The sequence below is a fragment of the Ylistrum balloti genome, unplaced genomic scaffold (genome assembly GCF_031769215.1).
Source record: "Ylistrum balloti isolate Yb309-2 unplaced genomic scaffold, AGI_CSIRO_Ybal_v1 Utg371216, whole genome shotgun sequence".
Taxonomy (NCBI): Eukaryota; Metazoa; Mollusca; class Bivalvia; order Pectinida; family Pectinidae; genus Ylistrum; species Ylistrum balloti.
The window spans coordinates 120,123-145,125 of NW_026782660.1; the positions used below are offsets into that span (position 1 = coordinate 120,123).

Below are 25,003 nucleotides of genomic sequence, written 5' to 3' on the forward strand. Positions count from 1 at the left end.
CATAGTTAATGGACCCGCTTTCATATTGATTGTTGAAAAGGGATACAGGAATATTGAAGCGCATTTCTTCCAACAAATTCTTCCAACAAAAATAACTCCTGAGCATGATGACGCACATTGCTTGCTACAGATTATGATAAATGACCTCGGTTCCATATTCAAGATTTAAAACGGATCCTATAATATAATGGCACCATAATCCAATGAAACCATCACAACGATTTAGATAATATAATATAATAAGTCGTAAAAGAGATTCGAAGAAAGTTATCCTGGTTACAGTCCACGTTAAAAAGGACCTCAGCACCTATGACTATGAGGTAACAACAGGCCTATATCCAACGTCAAAAAGGCTCTTCAAAATATCATCATATCCTTGCTTTCCCTGGTACATGAATCTGATAGTGAGTGATCCCAGTTCTATACAATATATGTACCACAGTCCCTTTACTTTCTTGATTTATTGATGAAATTTTCCATAACAGTATCATGCTTTATACTTACATTAAATGTTTTTAGTAGCGAGCCATTACTCACAGTATGATATTTTCTAATTGTTTAGGTCGAAGCTAGTACGATTTTAACATATGAAAATAACAATGAAGTAACAAGTTTCAAAGTTTGAACATTTTTGGCGGCCATGTTTGTAGCTGAATAGATCTTGGATTTTGTAATAAAAAAGGTGTTTCAAAAAGGTTTTTGTATGTGGTCATCAATATTCACATTAAATTTCATTTTCATCTGAATTATAGCCCGTTACCTTTCAACACATCAGAGACTCTGGCCGCCATATTTGATGTCCGATCGAAACAAAAAAGAATAACCGGAAGTACAACTCCTCAGATCTATCTCCGCTTTTAAAAAATCGCTTGAATCGGACTTAAGGTATTCGAGGAATGCGTCGGATAAAGCGTCGTTTTGAGGCGGATCCTCGCGTAATAGCTGGTGGCTCCTTCACCGAATAGCATACGGGAGGTTCAGCATGTGTCATTCAGGGCAAATAGGGAAATGTCTCATCAATGGACACAATCATAAGAGCATAAACCGATCCGTTTCCCGGCTTCCTGAGAAATGCGAACCGCCAAGGGTACCACCGAACACCTCAGATCTTCATTTGTGTCCACATACGCAGGAGAACGCTGCTTTGGCGGCCCCTTCTTACACTTGTTGTTTTGACAGCTGATAAATTATGTATATGGTAGTATCAATAAAAGAAATAATCCAAAGAAACAAGGCAAGAAAGCAAAAGGACAGATATCTGCCAACATAACAAGCAGCAATTTCTTTTTTTTTTTTTTTCTTCATGTTTGTTTGGTTTTTGTTTGTTGTTGTTTGGGTTTTTTTCTTCTTCTCCTTCAGTTTTACAGCTACGAGAAATTGAGATCGGTCATTCCAGCTCTTCGTAAAAATTGCGAAAAGGAAGCTGGACCTTTAATATAGGTAGTCAACTGTCTAGGGTGGAGTTAAAGACAGCCCACTACCTGTCTCTCTCTGCAATGGATGAAACTACGAAACAAAACAAGTCCGGTAAATAAGTACGGAGATACTTAGTGCTATAGATTAATCCTTCCCTGCTTTTACTTCATTTTTGTAAAGATCTCCATGAAATCCATCCCAGTAATCCTGGTACTAGTCTTTGGCTGTGGTCTTTGTAAAGGCGTTATAAGATCAAGAAAATTACTGGAGGGATAATGATATAAAGAGAGGTGATATTACATAATACCAATATTTCTCCAGAGAAAGAGAAACATATCCCAGTATATGGAAATTACCACAATTAAGTAATTTGTCGACCTGAACACTGGGGATTGAAAATAACAGAATAAAAGTCAGCAAATGTTACGGGTTATTGGACATTAATGCTTATCAATAGGGCATACTTTTAATTGCATGACAAAGGTCAGTAGGTCAAAAGTAAAAATAACGCTCATTTTTAACAAAAGGTGACCGATTTATGTCCTAGATCAACATGTAGGACGCAAAATGTCAAAGGTCAAATAAGTCATCAATTTCAACCAATTATAAACACTTTTCCTTTACACATCTTATATAATGCATAGTTTGTCACATGTCAATATATAGGTCGACAAAGGTCACAGGTCAAATCAGTCATCAAAATCAAACAAAATTGTATGCTTTTCTTTTGCAAATTTCACTGCAATTCAAAGTTTTATCAAAGGTGAATTTGTATATTGTGAAAGGTCACAGGTCAAACATCAATATCAGTCGATATTGTATACTTTCTATTTGCACACCCTGCAATATAAAGTTAAAGGACCATCACACACACACACCACATCCATTCCACCGTCACTTAACACACCCCTGTCCTCCTCCTTAGCGGCCAATGGTGAAAGCAGTTGATTTCGCAATATTGGCGATCTCAAGAGAAGTGTCTGAAAGGGGTCAATTTTGAACGGTCACTTTTCAACAGGGTACCCATGGAAAAGATACTCTCTTCCATGTACCGTTTTTCAATGGCAGAGTCAGTTTTCAACGACCAGCCAGTTTCGTTTTCAATGTTGGATATGGACCCTGGGTCCATCTTCAACTTTACAATGTCATTGCTGTTAAAAACAGATGCAACGCAATTAATTACGAAAAGTTCATCAATGTATAAGGCTATCAATAAGCAGATGTTTGGGTTCATATTATCGCATGAACGTAAATGAAAGTGAATGCCACGTACACCAGGGGCCTTGTACCGAGAATCTGTTGTGTATCATACGAAAATATCTAAAGTTGGTCTCCGGAAACCAAAAACAAAACAATAATCACGGATAAAACAAGTGCTCGAAATAATATCCTTGTTTTCTACACCAGGTTAGGTGATGTAAACAACGCACTTCCTGCTTTCTCGTTATATCGGTCGCAAAATGTAGACAGGGATAGAATGCAGAGCGTAAAATACATGTATGGTCGTTTTTTCGTGTGTTGCAGAGCTATTTATTATATCATTTAACATGAATTTATCGCGGGATTTTCTTTCTTTGGTAAAACGTAAGATATTATTTCAATTGCTATTCGTCGCTATATAGCTGTTGATCTGATTCAGTCATCTTTTCGACTGATTTAGTTTGTGATTTCATCCTCCATCTCAATAAATATTTAATACACTATCTCTGTTCTCGTAAAATGCAATTAGAAATACTACAGAATGATAAACCCCGTGTCAAGTCCCTACTTAATACGCGAGAAAAAAAACCCTGGAGGCGGAAACTTTTCCTAGTTATGGCTGCAAAGAAAGACGATAGATGTAATATCAACGATCTTGTCACCCATTTACCGCTTATGGATGGCAATTAATAACACAAGTAAAAAATAAAATAAATTATATATATTCAAAGCGATTACATACATCTATAAATAACTCTGAGAAATTAATTTCGACAAATTGATGTTGATAATTTTGATCACTAATTTATTTTGAGAATCAACTACGATAAAGTATGCTTTGGAAGGCGGCATGCTTATACCTTAACCTCAATGATGTTTCGCTGAACAAAATGTTATACATTTGTTTTGTCCACTAATTATCTGTTTACCTAATTGGTTCAAAGGCAAAGTGTTATTGATCACGTAAATAGTTAAGAACCAACATTATGTTATTTTATTTCCTTCCGTATGTCATGTTATTGGTGTTTTTCTTTTTTATAAATTACATGTTTATCGGTACAAATCCCGTAAAAAATTGTTTCTTTCCCTTCAGTGAGTATTCATCGTGGTTGTCAAAAACACTTTAACGACATTGAATTTTTATCCTACATGTGATGGCGATCATGTTATGTACCAAGCCATACAACGTTTCTACCGTATTTCCTGTGTCAGGTTGACTTTAATGTCTCTGTACTGGGACAAAGTTAAGGTCGAGGTCAACCCATGTTCTACGTTACAGGGCCTGCGGGTAAGAGACATGCTGATCATTTTGATTAATTGCTTACAATTAAACATTTTCTTTTTGACATCAAAACCAAGAAAACAGTATTTGCGTAGCAAAATAAAATCTAAATCTACGAACTTATCACCAATTGTGACTTTTACAAAATATGTAATGCAGTTGCCAGGAAATTAAAAAACAACAAATTATATTGCATTTCTTTTCGTTTATTTGCACTTGTTTGTAACAAAAGGATTTATTTAGATCAAAAAAATTATTTTTTTATATTTTTTCCAACATAAGATGTTAACAGTAATTTGTAACATTTCTTAATTTTTAAACAATAGAAAAGGTCTATCATGTATAGAGCTTAACAAGATTTATCTAAAGTAATTATTAGGGGGTACGGGGCACTATTGTTTTCCTCTCTGTCCTTCCATTCCATCATCCCTCCCTCCACCCGTCCCTCCGTCCATGAGTTTGTGAAAGCTATGAGGGATTTTTCATCAAATGTCACAGTTATCAAGAATCAAAATATCTCAGACAAGTTTTAGGTATTTAGGTCAAGGTCATTGTTATTGTTTCCAGAAAATCTTTTAATCATTACACTGTTGTAACTTGTCGGGACCGGTAGAGGAAACTGTTTTCCTTCAGCAATACACAATATGCTTGTTATGACAGTATTACCAATAAGAAAACTAGATTGGTTTGCTTTTGTTAATGGGTTTCCTTAGTGCATTCGCTTGTAAATAATGTCATATTGTTATTGGATAAAGACACATTGATTTCTGCTTCCGGTGGTGATGTCAGTCGGAAATATTATCTGGAATATCCCAGACAATATCCGTCGTGTTAATTTCCATACGGATTGGTGATCAGAAGCGAGTTATATTACTGGTCATAAGCGTTTCTATGACGCATTCATTAACCCGTATGTTGTTTACTTAGGGCTAGTTCGGGAGCACTAGTACAGAAGTGGCTCTCTCACTGTCCATTTTTACAAGCCGACAAGACAAAGAAAACAGGTCGTTTTGTGATATCAATTTCAACATAAGAGGAAGAGTTTTTTTTTTAAATAATCTTAATCATACCCCCTACGTAAAGTCGGATCGGTTACAGGTCCGTACGCATTACACAAACGGTCCTAACGAAGCTGAGAACGTTAATGTTAAGAATTTATTTAGACCTATGTGCAGAGAAAATTTTATGTTTCATGTATGACTTTTAGTTTACATGTCACGTGAAACTTGTGTGTTGAGTTCCATATATTCTGACAAAAATATGGCGTCTTAAGTAGAAAACGTCCTCTGAACAACCGTCATTTTGAAGGGCTGCACTTCATTCTAAATTCAAAGAACACATTCGTACTCTTGTTATGAATTTTCTTTTCCAAGAAAGGTGAACGAGAGCACAAATATATGGTTGTGAACTGTATTGCAGTGTATTTCGTGAAAATACGTCCAAATCAAAAAGGAAATATACGGAGGACAAAGTCACAAAAATGATGGGGTTTCTGGTTGACAACATCTTGGTCGAGTTTAGTAAAATCTTCCAACGGACTATTAACATCCCCATGGGAACTAACTCTGCCCCTCTGCTTGCTGATTTGTTTTTTGGATTCTTACCAGACCGTTTTTTATCGAAGAGCTTAACTGTCATAAAGACCTTCCAATGTCGCTTAATTTCACTTTCCGATATATTGACGAGAGCCTGTTTTTAGACATAACAAGAAATTTATTGACCACGTCTATCGTGTATGCCTGCCAGAACTGATAATCAAAGATACGCCAGACTCTACTTCATCAGTCGCTTACCGCGATATTTTCCTTCAACTAAACTTACACGGACAGCTTTCCATCAACATATATGATAAACGTGATAATTTTAACTTCCTTATTGTAAATCTTCCATTTCTGGATAGTAAATTCACCGTATTCCCAACCTATGGTGTTAACATGTCGAAGTTGCTTTGATATCCAAGGGCCTGTTCCCATTATCAAGATTTTCGTGCAAGAAGCCGGCAACTGACGGACAACTCGTAACAGGTTTTCGAAAGGTTGCATGTTGATGAAAATTGTTTGGAAGTTTTACGGTTGACACCGTTATCTCTTTGAAAAATATCATATTCTTTGTGCAATACGAAGCTGGACGTTTTCGAAGCTCGTTAGATTGCCTGTTGATTCCGTTGCTGAATACCTTGTTCTCATTTGAGAACGTGACATTGCTTACTTGGATTTACCAAGATTTACATCGTGGATGAAGCAGAAGACGCTTACACTTCCGGACCGCCTGTACTTATTCTTCTTTAACTTTTTCAGGGATCTCCTTGCAAACCTTTCTTTTGCGCATATTTAACCCTAGTTTCAGTTATGATGGTGTTGACATGTTGAATTTTTTCTAGTTGTTTTATAAATATACGATTGGAAATGGTAGCAGTTTCATACAATGAACAACACCTCTACATCCTTACAAAAAAGCTAGAAACTGACACGAGAAAAAACTCTTGACATGTACAATACCTAACGTTTTAATTGGGTATATGAATTGATTGGATTTTTTTGTCAATTAAAATTGACAGCCCTTCGACAAGATGGTTGTTAAAATGTAGTTGTCTACTTAAGACGTCACATTGTAAGTACAATATAATTAACGCAAAACACCAGTGTCAATAGTCATGCAAGTAACCCAGTGACCCAGTCATTTACGAACAGGGACTTATCATTGTCTCGAATACACATTTGTGTAACGTTGCACAGTATAGGAGAAGCGAGCACGTGTACGCGTGTACACATGCCTGTACCAAGTAAGACGGCGTGATATAAGAACTGCCATCCGATGTTATTACAGATTGCCGTCGTGACATAGCTAATCAGTGGGCAATGTAACAACACACGCCAGGCTGGACATGGTCATGAGATATTCCCTAAAGGAAGAAACATACTGTGTGTATGGATATTAAGAAATGATCTTGTGTAACATACCATATATATATAAGAACAAAATTGTTATGATTATATATAATTAATGCCATTGGTTTGGAACCCATGATCGGATTGGATCATACTTCGGTTGACTAAACCTTTCCATTAACTGAGAGGGCTGGTTTTAAGCGAGATAAACCATTGTGGTAGTAGTTGTAATCACCCTGACTTACCGTCATCGGATTTACGATTAATTAATCATAAGCGTGATTTGTTTCGTTAATTATTCACAAATATGACTGTGTGATTTACTGATGAATTTTTATAAACAAATATGAACTAGTATATTATATAATATTGACATCAAGTTCTGTGAAACTGTTATTCCATATGCTTACGCTTTCACTGTTTCAAAAATGAGTGTGTAAAAACACCCGGATGCATGCACGAGATTTAATATATTCAGTTAATATAGTTTGTTCGCTGAGTGATACGTGCAGCGATGTTAAACAGTTATCCGAGCAGTCACTCTATGACGAGCCCTGACACTTCTCTGCCCGTACTATCGTAAAGTATATATGTATATATACATATAAGTAACAGACTATCAACTGACTTGTGTTGACATAAGTTGATAGAGTTCGTATGCCTGAACACCTCACAGAAAGCATGTGTTCGTGAAAAAGCATCTGATTGCCTTGAAACCATACCATCTCCTGCATGAATGGAAACTAAAGGGATGTGCTATATTCGTCTGAAGTCTTCGTTGATCTGTTTTTAAAATGTTTGAATATCCTAAGATTAAGAAGTGGACAACGTACGATATTTTCAATGCCAAGGTCAGTTCTTTTTTTTTTTATCTTTTTTTTTTTATATATATCGTCGCAATGTACATCTTCGTTACATGTACGAATCTTATGGTAGTGTATATTATAAATACGCTTTGACCTGAATTTGGCTTTTTTATCACGACTGTGGTGTCGGACCTGTATATAACCGTAGATATATTATGTATGCTGTATATGTATGCAGCGCTCTGTCGGTTAAATAGACATCTCCACCTTAAGGACGAACCATGCGTTATATGATGATGTGTGTGGTTGTATAGTGTTATTTGAATATACAAGTACATATCCTGAAACATTACCTTTCAATGATAGATACTATGTTTTATATGGTTATTTGTGAAACGTTCTGAGGCCTTATGCGTAATCTTATTGACAACGCCAAGCTTAAACAAAACTGTGGGATAATATCAAGACAAATATATAAAACGATTTTCATTAAAGGACATTTTAACCACATCCTCATCGATCTGAAAATTCACAAATCTTGTTTTGTCATGAATAACATGTTTCTATCATCGTTAATTTTTGCGATACAGATATCTCTTGAATGTGACTTCACAATATCATGACCTCATATGTATTCTTATGTCTTATGTTATTATCTTGTTGCACTTTGTATTATGTTTGACTCGGACTACTCCACGTTTACTTACAAGTGATTCAGATTCCTAACTTAAGTGTAGTTCATTTTTGGTGTTTTGATTTAGTTTTTATCCTCAATAATATCATTATCGATATCTTACGTTTTATTGATTCGTATCCGATCATCACCCTTACCTGAATGGCCCAGTAAATACGACATACACGTACCTAGTCTCTGTTATTATAGGACAACATTTATGCAGAAGATAGAATAGCGAAGCCACTCTGGCGTGTACTGTTTCCTTTCAGATAGGTGATATCTACAACGCTTGATAATGAACAGTCATATCTCTCTAGATATTTTCTAGTGTACTTGGTGCATTAAACGTCTGGCTGTCGTTCCCAATCTTACTGGCTCGTATTTATATGCAAAACAGGTAATGACCTGAACTCTCCTCTCGTTATCAGACCTATGATCTATATATCTAAACAGTTATATTATACTAATCATTGATTTCTTTTGTAATAGAGATTTGTGATACTGTAAAACCACACCTTTTCGTTTGACTAAAATTTAGCGGTTTTAATAAATATGCATTTTTGTTAGCTCTTGATTTCTTGGGTTAATCTTGCAAAATCCAAATTGACCGATTACTTTTTTGTGGACGTACAAATTCGTGGATTGACAATACTCACGAAATCAACGAAAATAAAACATCCATGAAAATTTATGATTTTACAGTATATAGAAAGGCAGTGTAAACATATTATTTCACGATGTCTGTTAATTGCCAAAGTGACCAATAATTATACGGTTTTAATTGGTGTTTACAGCATCTGGTGACGTTTTGATATCATTTAAAGGAGTATGTGTCTATCATTTCGTAAACTGAAAGGAGGGGAAGTCAACACCGAAGTCTAAATATTGAAGTATATAACTAAATATTTACGCCTCTTCGCTCCAGATAAATAAGCAACTGCCAACTAACCCACTGTTCGTAATTTAGCAGAGTTTGATTATTCATTATAAAACGGTTGTTAAATGAGTCGATATGAAGTTATCCAGCTGTTTGTTTGAAGTAAGGCAAATAAATACCAAACTGTTCTTAATGAAAAGTCTCAATTTTCTGATAGGTGTACATGAATGTATCGGAACCTCCCGAAAACATCTGCATTCTAAATATGCACTCATATTCCACACAAAGGTATGCCGTTCTTTTATACCTATAGAATTGGGAAGGACGTTAAAAAGTAAAGTAACAGAATTAACAATTGATAATCAGGGTCATCATTTTACTACCTGTAAGTGAACAAAAGTTTGATCAACCCGCTATATCTTAATTAACCGGTAATTGTCCAGCTTCCTGAGGCCATGCTTGCACACTGCAATAAGCATATATATATTTTTTAGTAGTTATTCTAAACAATGATCATGGATAGTATGTATCCAACACCCAGTATATGCATATAACAAGCATACGGGTTGGTAGCTCACAAAAACATTCAGTAATACGTGTGCATACGTGTTTTAGATAAGCTGACAACACATTTCGAATTAGGATTATCAATCATTCATGTCACGTCTTCTTTAGACAGTTTATTGAACTTCTTGAAATCTTTTTAAATTCCAACTTATTTTGAAGGTATTCAGACATGGAACCGTTACAGTATTTGTGAAAAGCTACTGGCCAAGTCATTGCAACCAAAACGTCTTTAAAAGTTCAGTTATTCTTCCTTTCTTCTCAGATAGAGAATCGATTATCATAGCTGCTTTAGATAGCATAAAGCACTTAGATTTGGCCTCTTCTTTGTGTCATGTGTTGCAAGACCATGCAAAGTAGACAATACAAATGGAAATTTATTTTTATTCAGTCTAAATGCATTTGCATGACTGGCATACTGAGAATGATGATCATTTGCGAGTAGAAACGGTAGCACTATTTGCATATTTAAGTGAATTCGTGAAAATCACATGTATTGTAAGTTGACCATTTCCGTCAGATACGTCAAGTGCTACGTTAGATTTTTATCGAGTTTACTGTTATATGACTAGTTTTCTAGGCACTGGAATATTTCATGAAACCGCCTGTTTGAGTTACTTGCAGACTAACATTACAGTTGTGAATATATTAAAACAACAGCTTCGAGATAGGATGTTAGAACTGTCAAACACTTTAAATTCTAGACTGTTGTGCTTTTTGTATCCGTATCCTTCAAACATATGTATTATTCACAGATGTCCCCTTTCATCCCATTCCTAATCTATTTCGCAATGGAATCATAACACCAAACCATACAGCTAATCGCTTTCGAATTTCCATAGGTGCACTAGTTTTCATATTTTTTACAGCTTTCTTCCATTTTGCCTTTTTCTTTAAATTGGTACCATTTTTCTTTGGCAGCAAAAAAATATCAATCTGCAAAAAAAAGTTCGAAAAGATGAAGGTTGATTCAAATTATGGGGACGTTTAAGGTCTTCTCAGTGATCTCATTGAGAAATATTTCATTTCTTTGTGTGATACGAAGGTGGACGTGTTCGATGCTCGTTAGTTTGCCCGTTGGTTCTGTTGTAGTATACTTTGTTCTCGTTTGCCAACGTAACATTGACCAATGTTTACATGGCGGTCGTTGTCGACGAGACAGAAGATGCTTATTTTTCCGAAACAGCTCTTTGTACTTTTTCAGAAGTCTTCGTGTAAATCTTTCTTTCGTTCATATTTTGCCCTAGTTTTTATTCTGTTTGATTTTGGATTATGCCGATGTTGACATGTTATTATGTGAACATAAACATGAACCAAACTCAAATTAATAAAACTAGGACAAAATAAAACTGTACAGGAAGACTCCTGCAAACGGTACAAGGAGAATATGACCAGGTGATAAAGTTTGAATACTGCCCATGACTACTTCATCCCCATTCTCACGTTTGTGTATACTGATCGGCATGATAATCACCAGTCGACCCTATGTTTATGTAAGCATTTAAGAGGATCAGATGCCCCTGGTAATATATGTAATTGACTACTATGTTTAAACATGCTTGTGTATCTAGCTAATTTTACTATCATATCTATCTAATCGACGAACAAACATTTGTGTAAACAGTCAATATAAACATTAGCTTTGATCCTCCTTTACAATAACGTTGATACCATAGTAAAACTCACGTAGATTTTTGATAGAAACAGCACAATGACCGCAGACATAGGTCGCTCCTTGGAAATGTTTTATACTGCCACTTTTTCAACAGTCAATGTATATTTCTTCATATTCTGCACTAGTTACAATGACTTTTACTTCATGATGTTTGAAAGTGATGGAAGTAGTAGTGACTGTAAGGCGAAAAAATGTCCATATCTATCAATGAGTTTTGAAATTAAATTAAATTCTGAAATAAAATTATCTAACAATACGAAAATTTCATTTTCTTACAAAATCTCCTGACTTAAAAAAATTGAAAGTTTAGTTAGATAAAAGTAAGTTTTATCATTTCAGTATTTCGATTTCTTCGATATCTCCTGTTCTACAAGTTGTCTGTTCATAGAAGACATATCAATGAAATCAAGTGTCCACAAACTAGCGAACTAGTGAAGAACCACAAAAATTTAGCTCCACGAAAATATCTGACTTTACAGTATGCCTTCATATATCTGTGTGTTACACTTAATTACACAACTGAAGGATGTCTGCTGCCATTGTTCTAGGCCACATATCCAATCAAGATAAGATTACAAACTATTAAGAGTTGACGACGCTCATAATTGCGGTCGGACCACGATTTGTAGGTCAACGTTTGTAACTGAGGTGACTCGTGTAATGCAGCTGTGCCCTAATACATATAAGAAGGCCAAGATAACATTGTACAAACATAAGACTATTCAAGGGCATCGTATACTGTACAGTTGTTAAAATTCGCTGGGGATTTAATTTCGGTATACTGATGGTCATAAACGGTAGCTCGAAAATAAATACACATCAACTATTTTCAGTAATCTCGAAAAAGTGTCTATCAAATCGGGCATGCCTGTTGCCAAAGATACCTATGCAAAGTCGTGTTTTTGTTTTTCAATGTTTACCGCTAGAGGGGTCAGGTCGCGCGAAATTAAGCCAAAGATTGCATGAAATGACTTGTCCCTAATGCCTTGTTCTAAGTGTGAGCATACATTATGTGTAGATATGTTTGACTTATTGACAACCGAAAATTTTCAGTTCTTCAAAACAATAAAGCTTTTTGGTTCCTGCTCATTAATAGAGAAAATATGACTGAAAATTTACTACATGCCAATCATGTGCTTGATGTCCTTGGCAGGACAATATGGGGGATGATGACTGACACAACTCAATAACGCTATACAGTTAAGTCAATTTGTTAATTAAACTGCAACATACAGCTGTTCCGTCATTCGAGGTAGCATCAGAGATGCGAGGAGTCTGAATTTTGAATCCTTGAAGGCGACTGAGAAAAAACATCACAGCGACTAAAACAAATGCCAACATCTTGATTAAAAGGTTCGCTGACACTCAAACGCTGATCCCTAGTACAAGGTTAACGATCCACTTGTCTAGCTATAAGTTTACAACTATCAAATTTCGTAAAAAATACTTTCAAATGATTTCGGATTACTTTGTTTTCTGCCCCTTCGCGAACGTTAGATTATTTCAATAGTGGTACTAAAGCTAAGGCTGTGTCATATTTTCATCGGATATATTGATGTGCACGTAATAAATCTTCCACAGCGTAATAGTAAAAATGTCATTTGTGCCAGCATATTTACAGTGTTATTATATCCGGGCATTTCCCATTGGTTTCTCTCGGGTTCATAAACGGTAGAAATGCTATGAGAACATTACATGTTTTGTAAATAAAGCTATGTGGGAAATTGTATTTAGCAATCCTTCAAATCACATAATCATATGCACTAGTTAGTTGTCATAAGCTGCAATTATTGTGAAAAGACAAATTCCGTACTGGTGTATTGTCTTTTTACGAGCAAGTTCTGAGCATTCTTTCAAAATATTGGTAAATAATATTACCTTGGGATGTGTTGATTTTAAGAAAAACAACTGATGAGTCATATAGAACAAGGAAATGTCGAGGTTTCAGAAATGATCAATTTTGGCTGTATTTTTGAAGTGGCATTTACAAGTACCAATTACGTTTTAACAATTGTTTCATTATGTGTTACATACACTACAGTACAGGATGTTCACAGTGTGAATGAGACTTGACTCGTTTTTGTCGGTTGATTGTTCCTGTCTAGAGCTGTTTCTTGTGTTTCTAAGTTTTCAGCTATTTTCTTAACATGTTTTTGGCCTGTTTGAAGAACATTTATGCCTGTCTAATACTATTCATTTTATGATTATTGTTTCGATATCACTTCCGGTGCGCCATGCATGTAACCGCTGGTGCTGTTCCGGGAACAATTATGACTGTCTGGTACTGTTTCCGGCACAATTATGCCTGTTTGTAACTGTTTCCGGCACAATTATGACTGTCTAGTACTGTTCCGGCACAATTATGTCTGTCTGGTACTGTTTCCGGCACAATTATGCTTGTCTGGTACTGTTTCCGGCACAGTTATGACTGTCTGGTACTGTTTCCGGCACAATTATGCTTGTCTGGTACTGTTTCCGGCACAATTATGACTGTCTGGTACTGTTTCCGGCACAATTATGCTTGTCTGGTACTGTTTCCGGTACAGTTATGACTGTCTGGTACTGTTTCCGGCACAATTATGCTTGTCTGGTACTGTTTCCGGCACAATTATGACTGTCTGGTACTGTTTTTCGGCACAATTATGACTGTCTGGTACTGTTCCTGACACAGTTGTGCATGTCTGATACTGTTCTCGGCACAGTTGTGCATGTGCCGGTAAAAGACAAAAGTTTTAATCATTGTAATAACTATAATTTTCCGCATTGATGCCTGATTCCGTGTTGTAATGACAACGACGTTCCTTAACTTCAATGGAAAATAAGACGCGAACATCATATTTAATCTACTCAAAAGTCAGAACAATAGATCTTCAGTGACATATCTGGACAGTTTGGATATGGGTCAAAACATTAAATATTAGTGACAAATAAATGTTATCTTCAACATAACTATTGTCCCATTTTTTTAGTGTTATTTCAATACGTCATTAATCCCAAACGTTAAAAAACTAACAATTAGCAAACCATTGGAAGTGAAAAGCGAAATTTAAAACCAACATTGCAAACGGCACGGCGATTTTTTGTTTTGTTTTGTTTTTGTTTTTGTTTTTTTTTTTTCTCAGTAATTATTCTCGATGGTGTAATACCGTACATATCGGCACTGACAACTCAGTGATACTATTTCAAAATTAAAATAATCAAAAAGATGTATTTGACATGGATGATGATGAGTAAACGGTCGTTATAATTATCGGAATAACCTTTCAAAAAGAACATAAAAAATGCATTGTATTTGTTAACATGCGAGATTTTATCTTCATCATTACCTCCAAGGCCCATTATCGGACCCTCGTGTCTCATGAAAACATTCTCCACAACTTTGACAGACGCGGGAAAAATTAGGGAAATGGTGATTAGGTTACGAAAGCGAAAGCTCCGGATAGGAAGGCACTTTATTCGATTTCAATTAAAAGGCTTTACATTTCCTTCTACGACAGATTTTATAAATCCTGTGTTTTAATGGACAAATTAATGGATCAAAGTAGTTAATTTGTAATGCCATATCCTTAACATATCTGGATCAAAAACTGGGAGATTCGTTCCCAATTATGTTATACCTTGTTCTGGGCTTATAATTTCCGTTATAACTATCAGATTAGATTTAGTGTAACACGCGGTAGCGGAAGTGGCTTATACCGGAAGTTGCAAAAATGACTGAATACTTCACATGATTTTACAGATAATGATCAGGTGTTTGCAGTAACCATTGTCATGTGACATCCATTGGGGAATTAAAATTCAGTAATAAATACAAATGTTTTGTCTTGTATTTAAAAAAAAAATCTTATTGTGTAACACTAAGGAACTATTCATCGGTTATACAATGTTTTCATGGTCATTTTATTTCAAATTTCTCAAACATCAAAACGAGTTTATATACTGTTTAGAGATATTTATTTGCTTGAACTGTGTTTGTAGAATCAAAGCGTATGCATCGCATAATTCTTTCATTATTATGGAAGTAATGGTCACATTCATTCAGGGAAAAAAATCTATCAATCACTCATTTCGCAGAGATTTTACTAACCTGTTGTTTCAAAATTAATATTCCTAACTTACGAATAAAACTTTACGATGTTAAGAGGAATCGAGGCGATCGAATTACGATAGAGTGTATCCTTAATATCTTTGGATCTAGTGATCGATTTTATTTGTAAATCGAATTATCAAACTCATTTGTATCCATCACTGAGAAGCGTCTCCATACTACGTCCCCCGAGCTTCACTGTGTCACCATTTGCTGTCAGAGGAAATATCGGGTTTGACCCATTACAGCAAACAATATCGCCTATCAAATAGTTATATTGTGTGAAGTCTGAAATACTTGGGTATATGGAGAATATATTACTAAAGGTTAAGCGGTGTAGTTGTATAGGCTAATTTCTATGAATAAATTATACGTCCTGACCCACAAAAAATCATACATATACAGATATATAAATCAGATGTTTTATCCAATATTCTCCCAGTAAAACTAGAATTTGTCTACATGGTACACCATTTGTTGAGTCTGATCGACATGACATGACAGTCTATATAGATTATTGATTACGTGTTTTACGTGAATTAGCAACACAGACACGGCTTAATATATACAACACCAAATATCTTTTATATGTGAGAGACATCGAAACATTGTGACCGAGTTCCACTACCACCGAATCAAGCACACTGCTTTAAAAGGAACTAGATATTTAGATCTTTCCATTTCCCTCACATTTCTCGGGATATATATTTTCCGACATTATTGATGACAAATGAACAAAGTGAATTATATTATCAATATTTTATTATGAAAGTATATTCTACACATTTATAATACAAAAAAAAAACGTTTCTTGTTCCTATTGTCATTTCAAATCTCGAACATCCAAATACCGGAAACATTTCTTTAACTAGCAGCATCTGCCATGCAACAGATAACATTACTATATATTGGTCCTCATAATTAACCGATTTAAGAAATTAACGGAATTCGCCGTATGTATAGTTTTCTAGGAACTGAAGTACAAGCATGCACTATTTGTAGTGGTCTTTCCTATACGTAAATGCCCGCCACGTGTTTGTCGCGAAGTAAATATACCATCAATATATATTTAACTGTACGAAAGGAAGCACTTTGTTCTAACTGTAAGTGTAGGTCGAGTGCTTACATAGGATCGGTTTTACTGCTTACGATAACAATGAGTTATGAGAATGACTTTTATATGACAAGGCTGTACTCATGATAAGTCACGTGGAAAGGATATTGCACACAAGAAGATAAGACCAAAAGTATTTCTAGCAGAAATTGAGAAAGGACTAAGTTTTCTTTACATGGGCTATTTCGGTACTTTTCCACATGCGTTTGACCTCTGGCAAGCATTGTAGTACTTAGGATTAGACTCTTCATAAAATTATAAGACTCTTCGAGAGAAATTGATAAAGATTACCAGCTTCAAACTAACGCTAGTCGACACTCTCTGTTTTGATCAGAGATAGCCGAGTTCATCACGTGACTTTTCGGAGCCTTGTTTTAACCCTCCGTTTTGATATGATTTCTTTCCATGTATAATTATGTAATTAGCCAAAACTTAATCAATTCTTACTTTGTCAAAATGACCTCTTGCTCCACGTTATATGCGTGACAGAGCGAAATAAATTAATTTGAATTAATCTAAGTCCAAAATTGCATACACAAAGACATTGTGTACACTCTCCGAACGATAATGATGTGAATTAGTGTCGGGTCGCTCCTATTTTATTTTGATTTTTTTTCATTACTTTTAAATGGTAATGCTAACTTTAAAATTTTACAATTATAAACATACAGAATATACACAATTTTCAGCTGATATTTAAATGTTTTAGTGGATTTTTATAAGTTATGAAATGAATGTCTGACCATTTAGTCCCTTTAAGAATCCTATTATGTGTTTATATTTTTCACGATTTCATTTTAGCTTTAAAATAACGGATGCAATTTTTATTGTGGATGTATATCGGTAAATGTATGTGTGGTTAATTCAGAAACGGAACAGCAGCATATTGGTGAATATCGTGACTCTATAAGTAAAATCAGACAGGAATTCTTCATCGATTTTTATATGTGAAATATACATCGAAACAGTTCCACATAACTTGGCCATCCATTTATCCAAATTTACTCACAAGATATGCATTAAATGTCGGTGATACTTGCGCAGATATTCAATCGAAGTCATGCCATGCTCCCAAAAAGAGAAAAGTGTTAACAACGATTTATTGCCAGTCCTGATAAATGCATTGTTTACATCGAACAATCACGCAAAGAGTAGACTATTCCCAAGGGACTGATAAACTTCTCATCGGTTTTCATTAACAGGATTCTCTCAAAACGCTGCATTATAAAATTTACATGGATTGCAGCCTAGTAAATATAACTTGTATTCATTTAAATGCCATTTTTCGTCGTTTACGGATATTGGCGGTATAAGAGTATGTCGAGCCCGACGACTCTGTAATACTGATTCAGACAGCGAGATATTTAAATTGTATCCTCATCAGACTATCCCAATGTATAAGTTTTAAAGTTAGGTTTTATGTTATGATTGCTGTAGCAAACTTAAAACATTATTCACTAACAAGCATGTATAGTATAATCATAGCGTCATATGCCGGTGTAGTGGTTGTTCCGGTAACACTTACAAAGTACTAATTTAAAACCCATTATTATGAATATCTGAACTTCAAATGTCAGACATGAAAAATACATGTGGCTCACAATGTTTTACGATTACTTTAACTTGACTTGACATCACTGGTTGCTTGAGGATGAGCTTGATTTTGATTTATGTGTTTTGTTTTTGTTTTTGTTTGTTTGTTTGTTTGTTTTTATTATTATTATTTTTTTTTGTTTCATTTTTTTTTTTTTTTTTTTTGGGGGGGGGGGGGTATCCTTTTTTCAGACCTGGTCATATATACTTTGATCAACACCTGAAGGATGAGAAACACATATACAGAAGTGTCTCATGTGCAAACATTCCAAACATGCTAACATTATTTTTTTATTTCAGAATCTCTTCAGTGTTTAATTATATATTTTATCATTCATTCTCAGATTCACGAATTAGCAACTTAATTTTGAATCTTTGACATCAAATAAACAAAAGTTTCATGAAAACCACGCTTGATCTATTTTGGGCAATTTCGTGGTAATATACCTCTGACATTATTGGAAAAGACGTGCCAACAATTATAATGGTATCGATCACGATAATTGAGCCTATCTCAAATACCTAATATTTCCGGTTGTTTAAAAATTTCTCGGCTGTCAGACTGACGTACTTCCGGTTTCTGGTATGAAACATAATCGTGATCGATAGTTACTCTATGTACCTTAATTATCATTCGTTTACGCTTGTCAAATAGATTAGTTTCGGTTAGTTAAAAATTTACTAGACTCCGTATTCTCTGAGTTGAGCGGAAATTACAATTTGCCAGCCACTTCATGCAGAATTAATCGAAGAATATTTTATATTTTTTTCTAAGGTTAACTCCAGTCTTTGTTGATTTATTGCGAGCAATATTATCTTTTTATATTTTCATCTATATACTGATGGATGGCATACAAGTATATTTCCAAGTTATTTTTTTCTGAAAGCAGAAAATTCCTTGTCATTGGCTTATGTTAACAACAGTTTACATCAAAAGTTTACAGGTCCCTGCTCCATGCTGTAATCAAGAATCGGGAATTGCAATATTTTAATGTCATAATGATATATATAGCAAAGGGGAAATAAAACGCCGGTTTAATGAAGATATAGAAGATGTTTTCGTGACAGGTGACACGTAAAGCACCATGTCTGCACGTACATGACATGCATGCACTGCAGTACTCAAATACCTTGATAACAAAAGACGGTCTTGACAGCAGGTGAACCATTCCCTCCTCCCTCACAATTAACGTGGCATTAACATCACCGCGATACACATGTGAAAATTTGAAAGGTATATATGTGTCGGTGGTGTCTGTTTAACAATCTACACACGTTAAAGCATCAAGCTGATGGCTGTTTAATAAATACTCACCCGCCCTGTTATATCGTTTATATAAGACCTGGCAGCTTTCCGCTTAATCTATTTGTACAATAAAGCATTGGATTATGTTGTAATATTATTTGATAATATAGATAACAGAGCTTGGTAAACGAATATCAATCATATTGCGCCCTAGCATCATACGGTCTGTTTGTCTGCAAAACCGTGGCTCTCTCTCTCTCTCCACGTCTCAAACCCTACAATACTAAATGATTCCTCACTAAGTTCTCTGCGGTACCCTGTGACTGTAGGAAACGATAACTTTTGATAGAAATTGAATACTGACGTTCCGTGCCGGATGACATTTGTTATGTCTTGTAAATCACAGATCTTTCTGCTTGCAAACGTAAATATATCAATTATCGCTTACGTCCATAACTTGAGTTTATCAATATGTTTAGGCAGCAGTTACGTGATGGTTTCGCATCCGTTTTAATGACGACCCTCGCATTATTATTGTTGTTCTGTTATGTTTTTTTCTTGTCTAAGTCTCAAGTATTTTGTCTTGCGTGTTACACTGCATTGTGTCTTGCCTCATAAAATTTTATGTTCAAGACATTGATGTTTTCAACTTCAACACTGAATTTGTGACGATCTCGAAACATTTTTTTATGATAGTGAGGAAAGTCTTCCATTTTTAGATCAGATCTCTTTTGTTGTATGTATTAATGTTCTAATGAGTGACTTCTGTTGGTAGATTGAAAGTTTTACAATCGTTGCATTTGATATTTCAGTACATACTGAAACAAAATATCTGTTAATTCTGGTCTGAGGTCCTCAGTAAAACCTATAACTATATAGATATATAGATCACTCATAAGTGGAGATATTACATCTGATGAGGATGTTGCTTAAACGCGTGTGTAGAGAGGAAAAAGTACTACCTCTGTTGACGTGTCTGTCCTCTGACGTCGTCAACTGTGACATCGGAAGTGAATGTCTACGCTGGTAACATTTCCTAAATATCTTCTTTATAGATACGTATATACGGGGGTGTGTTAAAACCACCGGAATTAGGCTGGCGTATGGGCGTTTGACCTGGATCCGGGATTTATCCAGACGATCGAGATATAATGTCAAGGACCAAAGCGATATCACACTATAATACTAGGGAAAACCCCTGAAAAACATTTTGAAACGATAATGAAGACAGTGTTTTCTTATGAGTCTAGGACTGAATAGTAGTGAAAAGGTAATTTCCCCCTTCCCCTACCTCCCTTCCCCATCCTCCCCATCCCCTCCACTTCTAACTGGTTCAAGTATTCCATAACTGTATGACACGAGAATAGAATATGTTAACTAATGCTGTTGAAGATTTTTCAAGTGTAATACGTTTGATTTTTGCAAGGAATGTTGATGTGATGTTGACGATAGTTTTAGTACCGCCCCGAGAACAAGGTTTCATGTCATAGTTTATTGACATTTAAGTGTAACAGAAATATTTTTTAACCTTTACTCCATGCTCGCACTACTTAAAAACCAATAACGAAACATATGGGAATTGCTGTTCCTCTCTTCCAGAAGACAGGTCGAAGTACCACATTAGAATTATAGACAACATAGAAAACAAACGCTCTTTGTATGCTGCAATGATTACAGGAAAGTGCAAAGACCAAGTGGTAAGAAGACCGATGTAGAACTCGTGAAGAAGACCTTAGAATGATAATGAAAAATTACATGGAGGATAGGTGAAACTAAAAAACCTCGAGACAACGGAAACATCCAAAATCAGTTTGCGCAGAAACTACTATCGAATCTTCACATCGCATTTAAGGACTTTGTTTTTGTTTTGGTTTAAAATTGCTTTAAATACAAATAAAATTTTGTTCAGTTTGGTTTCACATTGCTTAACATCCTATCAACAGAAATGATATCATTTGAAAACCCCCATCCCTCTGTATGCGAGGTATTCGCGGCTGCGATGAATTCGTACAGGCCTGATTGTATATGTGCGGAACTGAAGTAGACATTATAGTGCTATCACACTGAATCATACTACCGAACTACACTATGCCCAATCAAATATACTTACAACGGGTAAACCAGTTTGAAGCTCGATTTTATATAATCCTCAAAATATCCAAAGGAACATTTTCCATATCCTAATGTTAGGTCATCGTTAGATACAAATGTTCAAAATAATTGAAAAATGGAAAAAAAAATTACATTATCAACCTGAAGAAAATGTTCCATAAAATCCGTTGTAGCAGTTTGCCAACAAATTTCCTTCACTAAAACTAATCTAACTTATTTTTTAAAAGCCAAAAAGTAATATTAATATTGAGTATTAATATTACGACTACATTATCTTCATTGTTAAATATGTCAATATCATATATCTGGTGACAAAATTCTATAATCACTTACACTCATATCGCATACATACAAATGTAGCTGTACTTATATTACAACATATGATTTTCAAAAAATCAAATCAGCCTAGTTTTACGTTAATAAAACTAATAGGATCCTTTGAATTAATTAGAGACATGAAAAATAACATACTAAAATGATAGCAAAGTTTTGGAAGTTATGGAGTTAGTGCACGTTTCGTTCTAGATTTTTTTTTATTTTTATAGATTCAGATTTTTTCGACCTATCTCTGTTCCCATCAGCCGCTTCATAGGTTTCAAAATTTAAGTCCTTGGTATCACTGACGAATCCCTAGATGGACGAAACAGCTGTGTGGTGCAGTTTTATTTACTATTTTGCTCAACTGTATAAAATTCTAAATTTGCATTGAAAAGTGCTATTCAACTTATGTGTTTTTTGTATTAACATGTTTCAGTACAATAGGTCCTCGAATTTCTGCAATAGTAAGATATTTCTCCATAATGGTGACTATGAAAGTTAATAACATTGTCAGTAAGAGCTAGGAAGTGTCTAGTTTGTCTACTCATGACAGGTTAATAGCTTTGTAATTACGTGAAAGTCGGGCTGTCTCAGATCCTAGACACTAATCCCAAACTCCATCGGGAAATTGCTTCCATTATTTGCAGTAGCCTCGCTAAACAGAAAAATCCAAATAAAACGGTTTGGTTAAAGCTCACATCTGTTTCACATCCACGTGTAAAGATATGGGTTGGACTCTGTGATCGCTGTTGGGGGTCAATCAAGTTGTCCGTTTTATCGCGTTGCGCTCTAGGGCGTTGTGTAGTTTCATTTTAAAATATCAAATAGAAAAAAGGCAATCTTTTTGAGATATCTACATAACTTACAATTTCATCGGTATCATCCATTGTACTGCGCTTCCGTTCATGAGGCGAATTTATCTACAAAAACAGTAGAAGAATAATAAATTGATTCATGTACTTTTAATTGAAAATGATTTCAACTGGAATAAGATAAGTGTTGTTTTCTATTATTTGTCTCCTTTAATAAATTATTCAAATGTTGCCAACAGTATATAATCATTGCCGCTAGGGCAGAATCCATGAAAAATCCGCAAACTGCCCGGGGAATAAAATCGGAAAAATGGTCTGATTTCTGGTTAACATTATGTTTGCTGAGTAAAGATATTTGAAAGGACAATGTCATATCCATGGGACTTAAATACGGCTCTCCCATGAACGACTTATTTTGGTTTCAAACGAAGTTACATCTATTGCAGAGCTTGTCAAAAGAGGATACAAAGAACAGGCCAAGTGCTTTAATTACATTTTTAAATATATTGATGATATCTCGTATTTAAATATAAAAGATTTATTGACCACGCCCACCGTTTATACCCACCCCGTATTTTCCGAAAAAGGCGAAACCATCAGTATAAGCAGTACGATGAATTTTCTATATCCAGATAGTTACAATCCTGATTCCCAGCCATGATGCTCAAATGTCACAGTTCATTGGATAAACAATTTTTGTGAAAGAAATCAACTGCTAACAGATACAATTTAAATACTGGGTTTTGGGAGATAGAATTTGATAAACATGCTGGTACTCGAGAGATGGAAATTCATGAAGTGACTGTGATTCAGGAGATGGAAATTGATGAAGTGACTGTGCTTCGGGAGATGGAAATTGATGAAGAGAGTCGTATGGTCGCCTCTGTGATCTTGAGAGTAAATATAAATTTCTGTGTGCGATATGTAATGAAATATTTTCAGTGCTCGTTAGTATACTTCCTGGTTTTGTTAACATTGTTCTCAGTTAAGAACGTGGAATTATTCACTAGATCAGTATTTTTATCAATGGTCCGACTGGGTCTCCGTATTATCTGCGATTATTGTGAAACATTGAATTAAATTAACCATCATGTTAGATTCGCTAGGCATACATAAACTTAGACAAAAATTGTTGTCTGATTTTTTTCTTTTCTTTTTCGGTTTATACAAAATGAATTATTCATATAACACTGTAAACATGCGATATCCTGCTATTAATCATCCTGAATTGACAGTATAATATTATTCATACTAACATAGACATCTAATCTCTCTCAAACAATGCGGATTTCAGAAGGAAACATATCTTGTCTATAATTTCAGTATGAAAACTCCGTCGCTTCCCGTATTAAGGTTTATTTGACAATAACATATTGATTCAATCTCATGCAAAGCAAGTATCATATATCCTCTTGTTATTAATGAGCGTATATGTAATCAGTTTAAATGGATCTCATCAATTTCTGCTTTATTGACACGTCAGACAAGGTGACGCGCTTCTTTTATGATTATTTACCTGTCGTTCGATTTATGAATAATACTCTACCCCAAAGTTTTTAATGGCGCACTGATATTTCCATTGTTGCATAACATTAGCATATATACATTCAAATTTGTGATCAACTTGTGTATTTTCCCACTTTGATAACTAAGCTGGAGTAGCTGTAGGCCGTAGTATTCATTTCTTCGGCCACAAAATATCTGCACATAACGGTGTAAACACGTGTTGTCTCAAGGTCGTTTTTGTTTATTTGTTTATGGTAACTTAAGTGATAGGACTATATATAGCCCTGCTGTCAATATAAACAACACACCTAAAAATTACTTGTATAAAGTACAATGTACTATATGTATTAGAAAGGATCATATATTATCTAAGCGGTGGCACAAACCATAGAAAGAACAAATAATTTTGATGCTACAATACAAGGCTTCATTTGTTCTGGTGCTGAAAAGGTCATTAACTCCACTGTAGAATGAATTCAAGTAAAACTAAATGAATGGCTATGCAAAGCTCGTCAATGCAGTCATTAGATACAAACTTGTAGTACAACATACCAATGTTAAGTTAAATGCCAAGGGCGATAAATCCTGCTGACATTGCATTTAGTCTTGTAGATTTATTAAAATTTTTATAAAAGTTTAATTTTCGGTATAACTTGTATGTTTCCTTAGCTTTAAGTTTGTAGGTTATGCATAAAACTAAGAAAACGAAATAACTTTATAATTTAGATATAATTGTTAAAACGTTACTGATATGGCATAGAACCTATAGATTTCTGACTTATTCTATCTATACAATTAAAACACATTTGATTTAACATGTTGCACTGTGAT

At 34.9% G+C, this 25,003-nt stretch overlaps 1 protein-coding gene across 1 annotated transcript in view; it reads left to right on the forward strand.

Moving 5' to 3' along the window:
- The first annotated feature begins 7,558 nt into the window (after positions 1-7,558).
- Positions 7,559-25,003, forward strand: part of LOC132561500 (secretin receptor-like) — a 53,293-nt gene continuing 35,848 nt past the window's right edge. Inside the window, exon 1 of the mRNA XM_060226197.1 lies at positions 7,559-7,637. Coding sequence (XP_060082180.1) covers positions 7,581-7,637 — 57 coding nt within the window. The 5' untranslated portion in view covers positions 7,559-7,580. The remainder of the gene's footprint in view (positions 7,638-25,003) is intronic.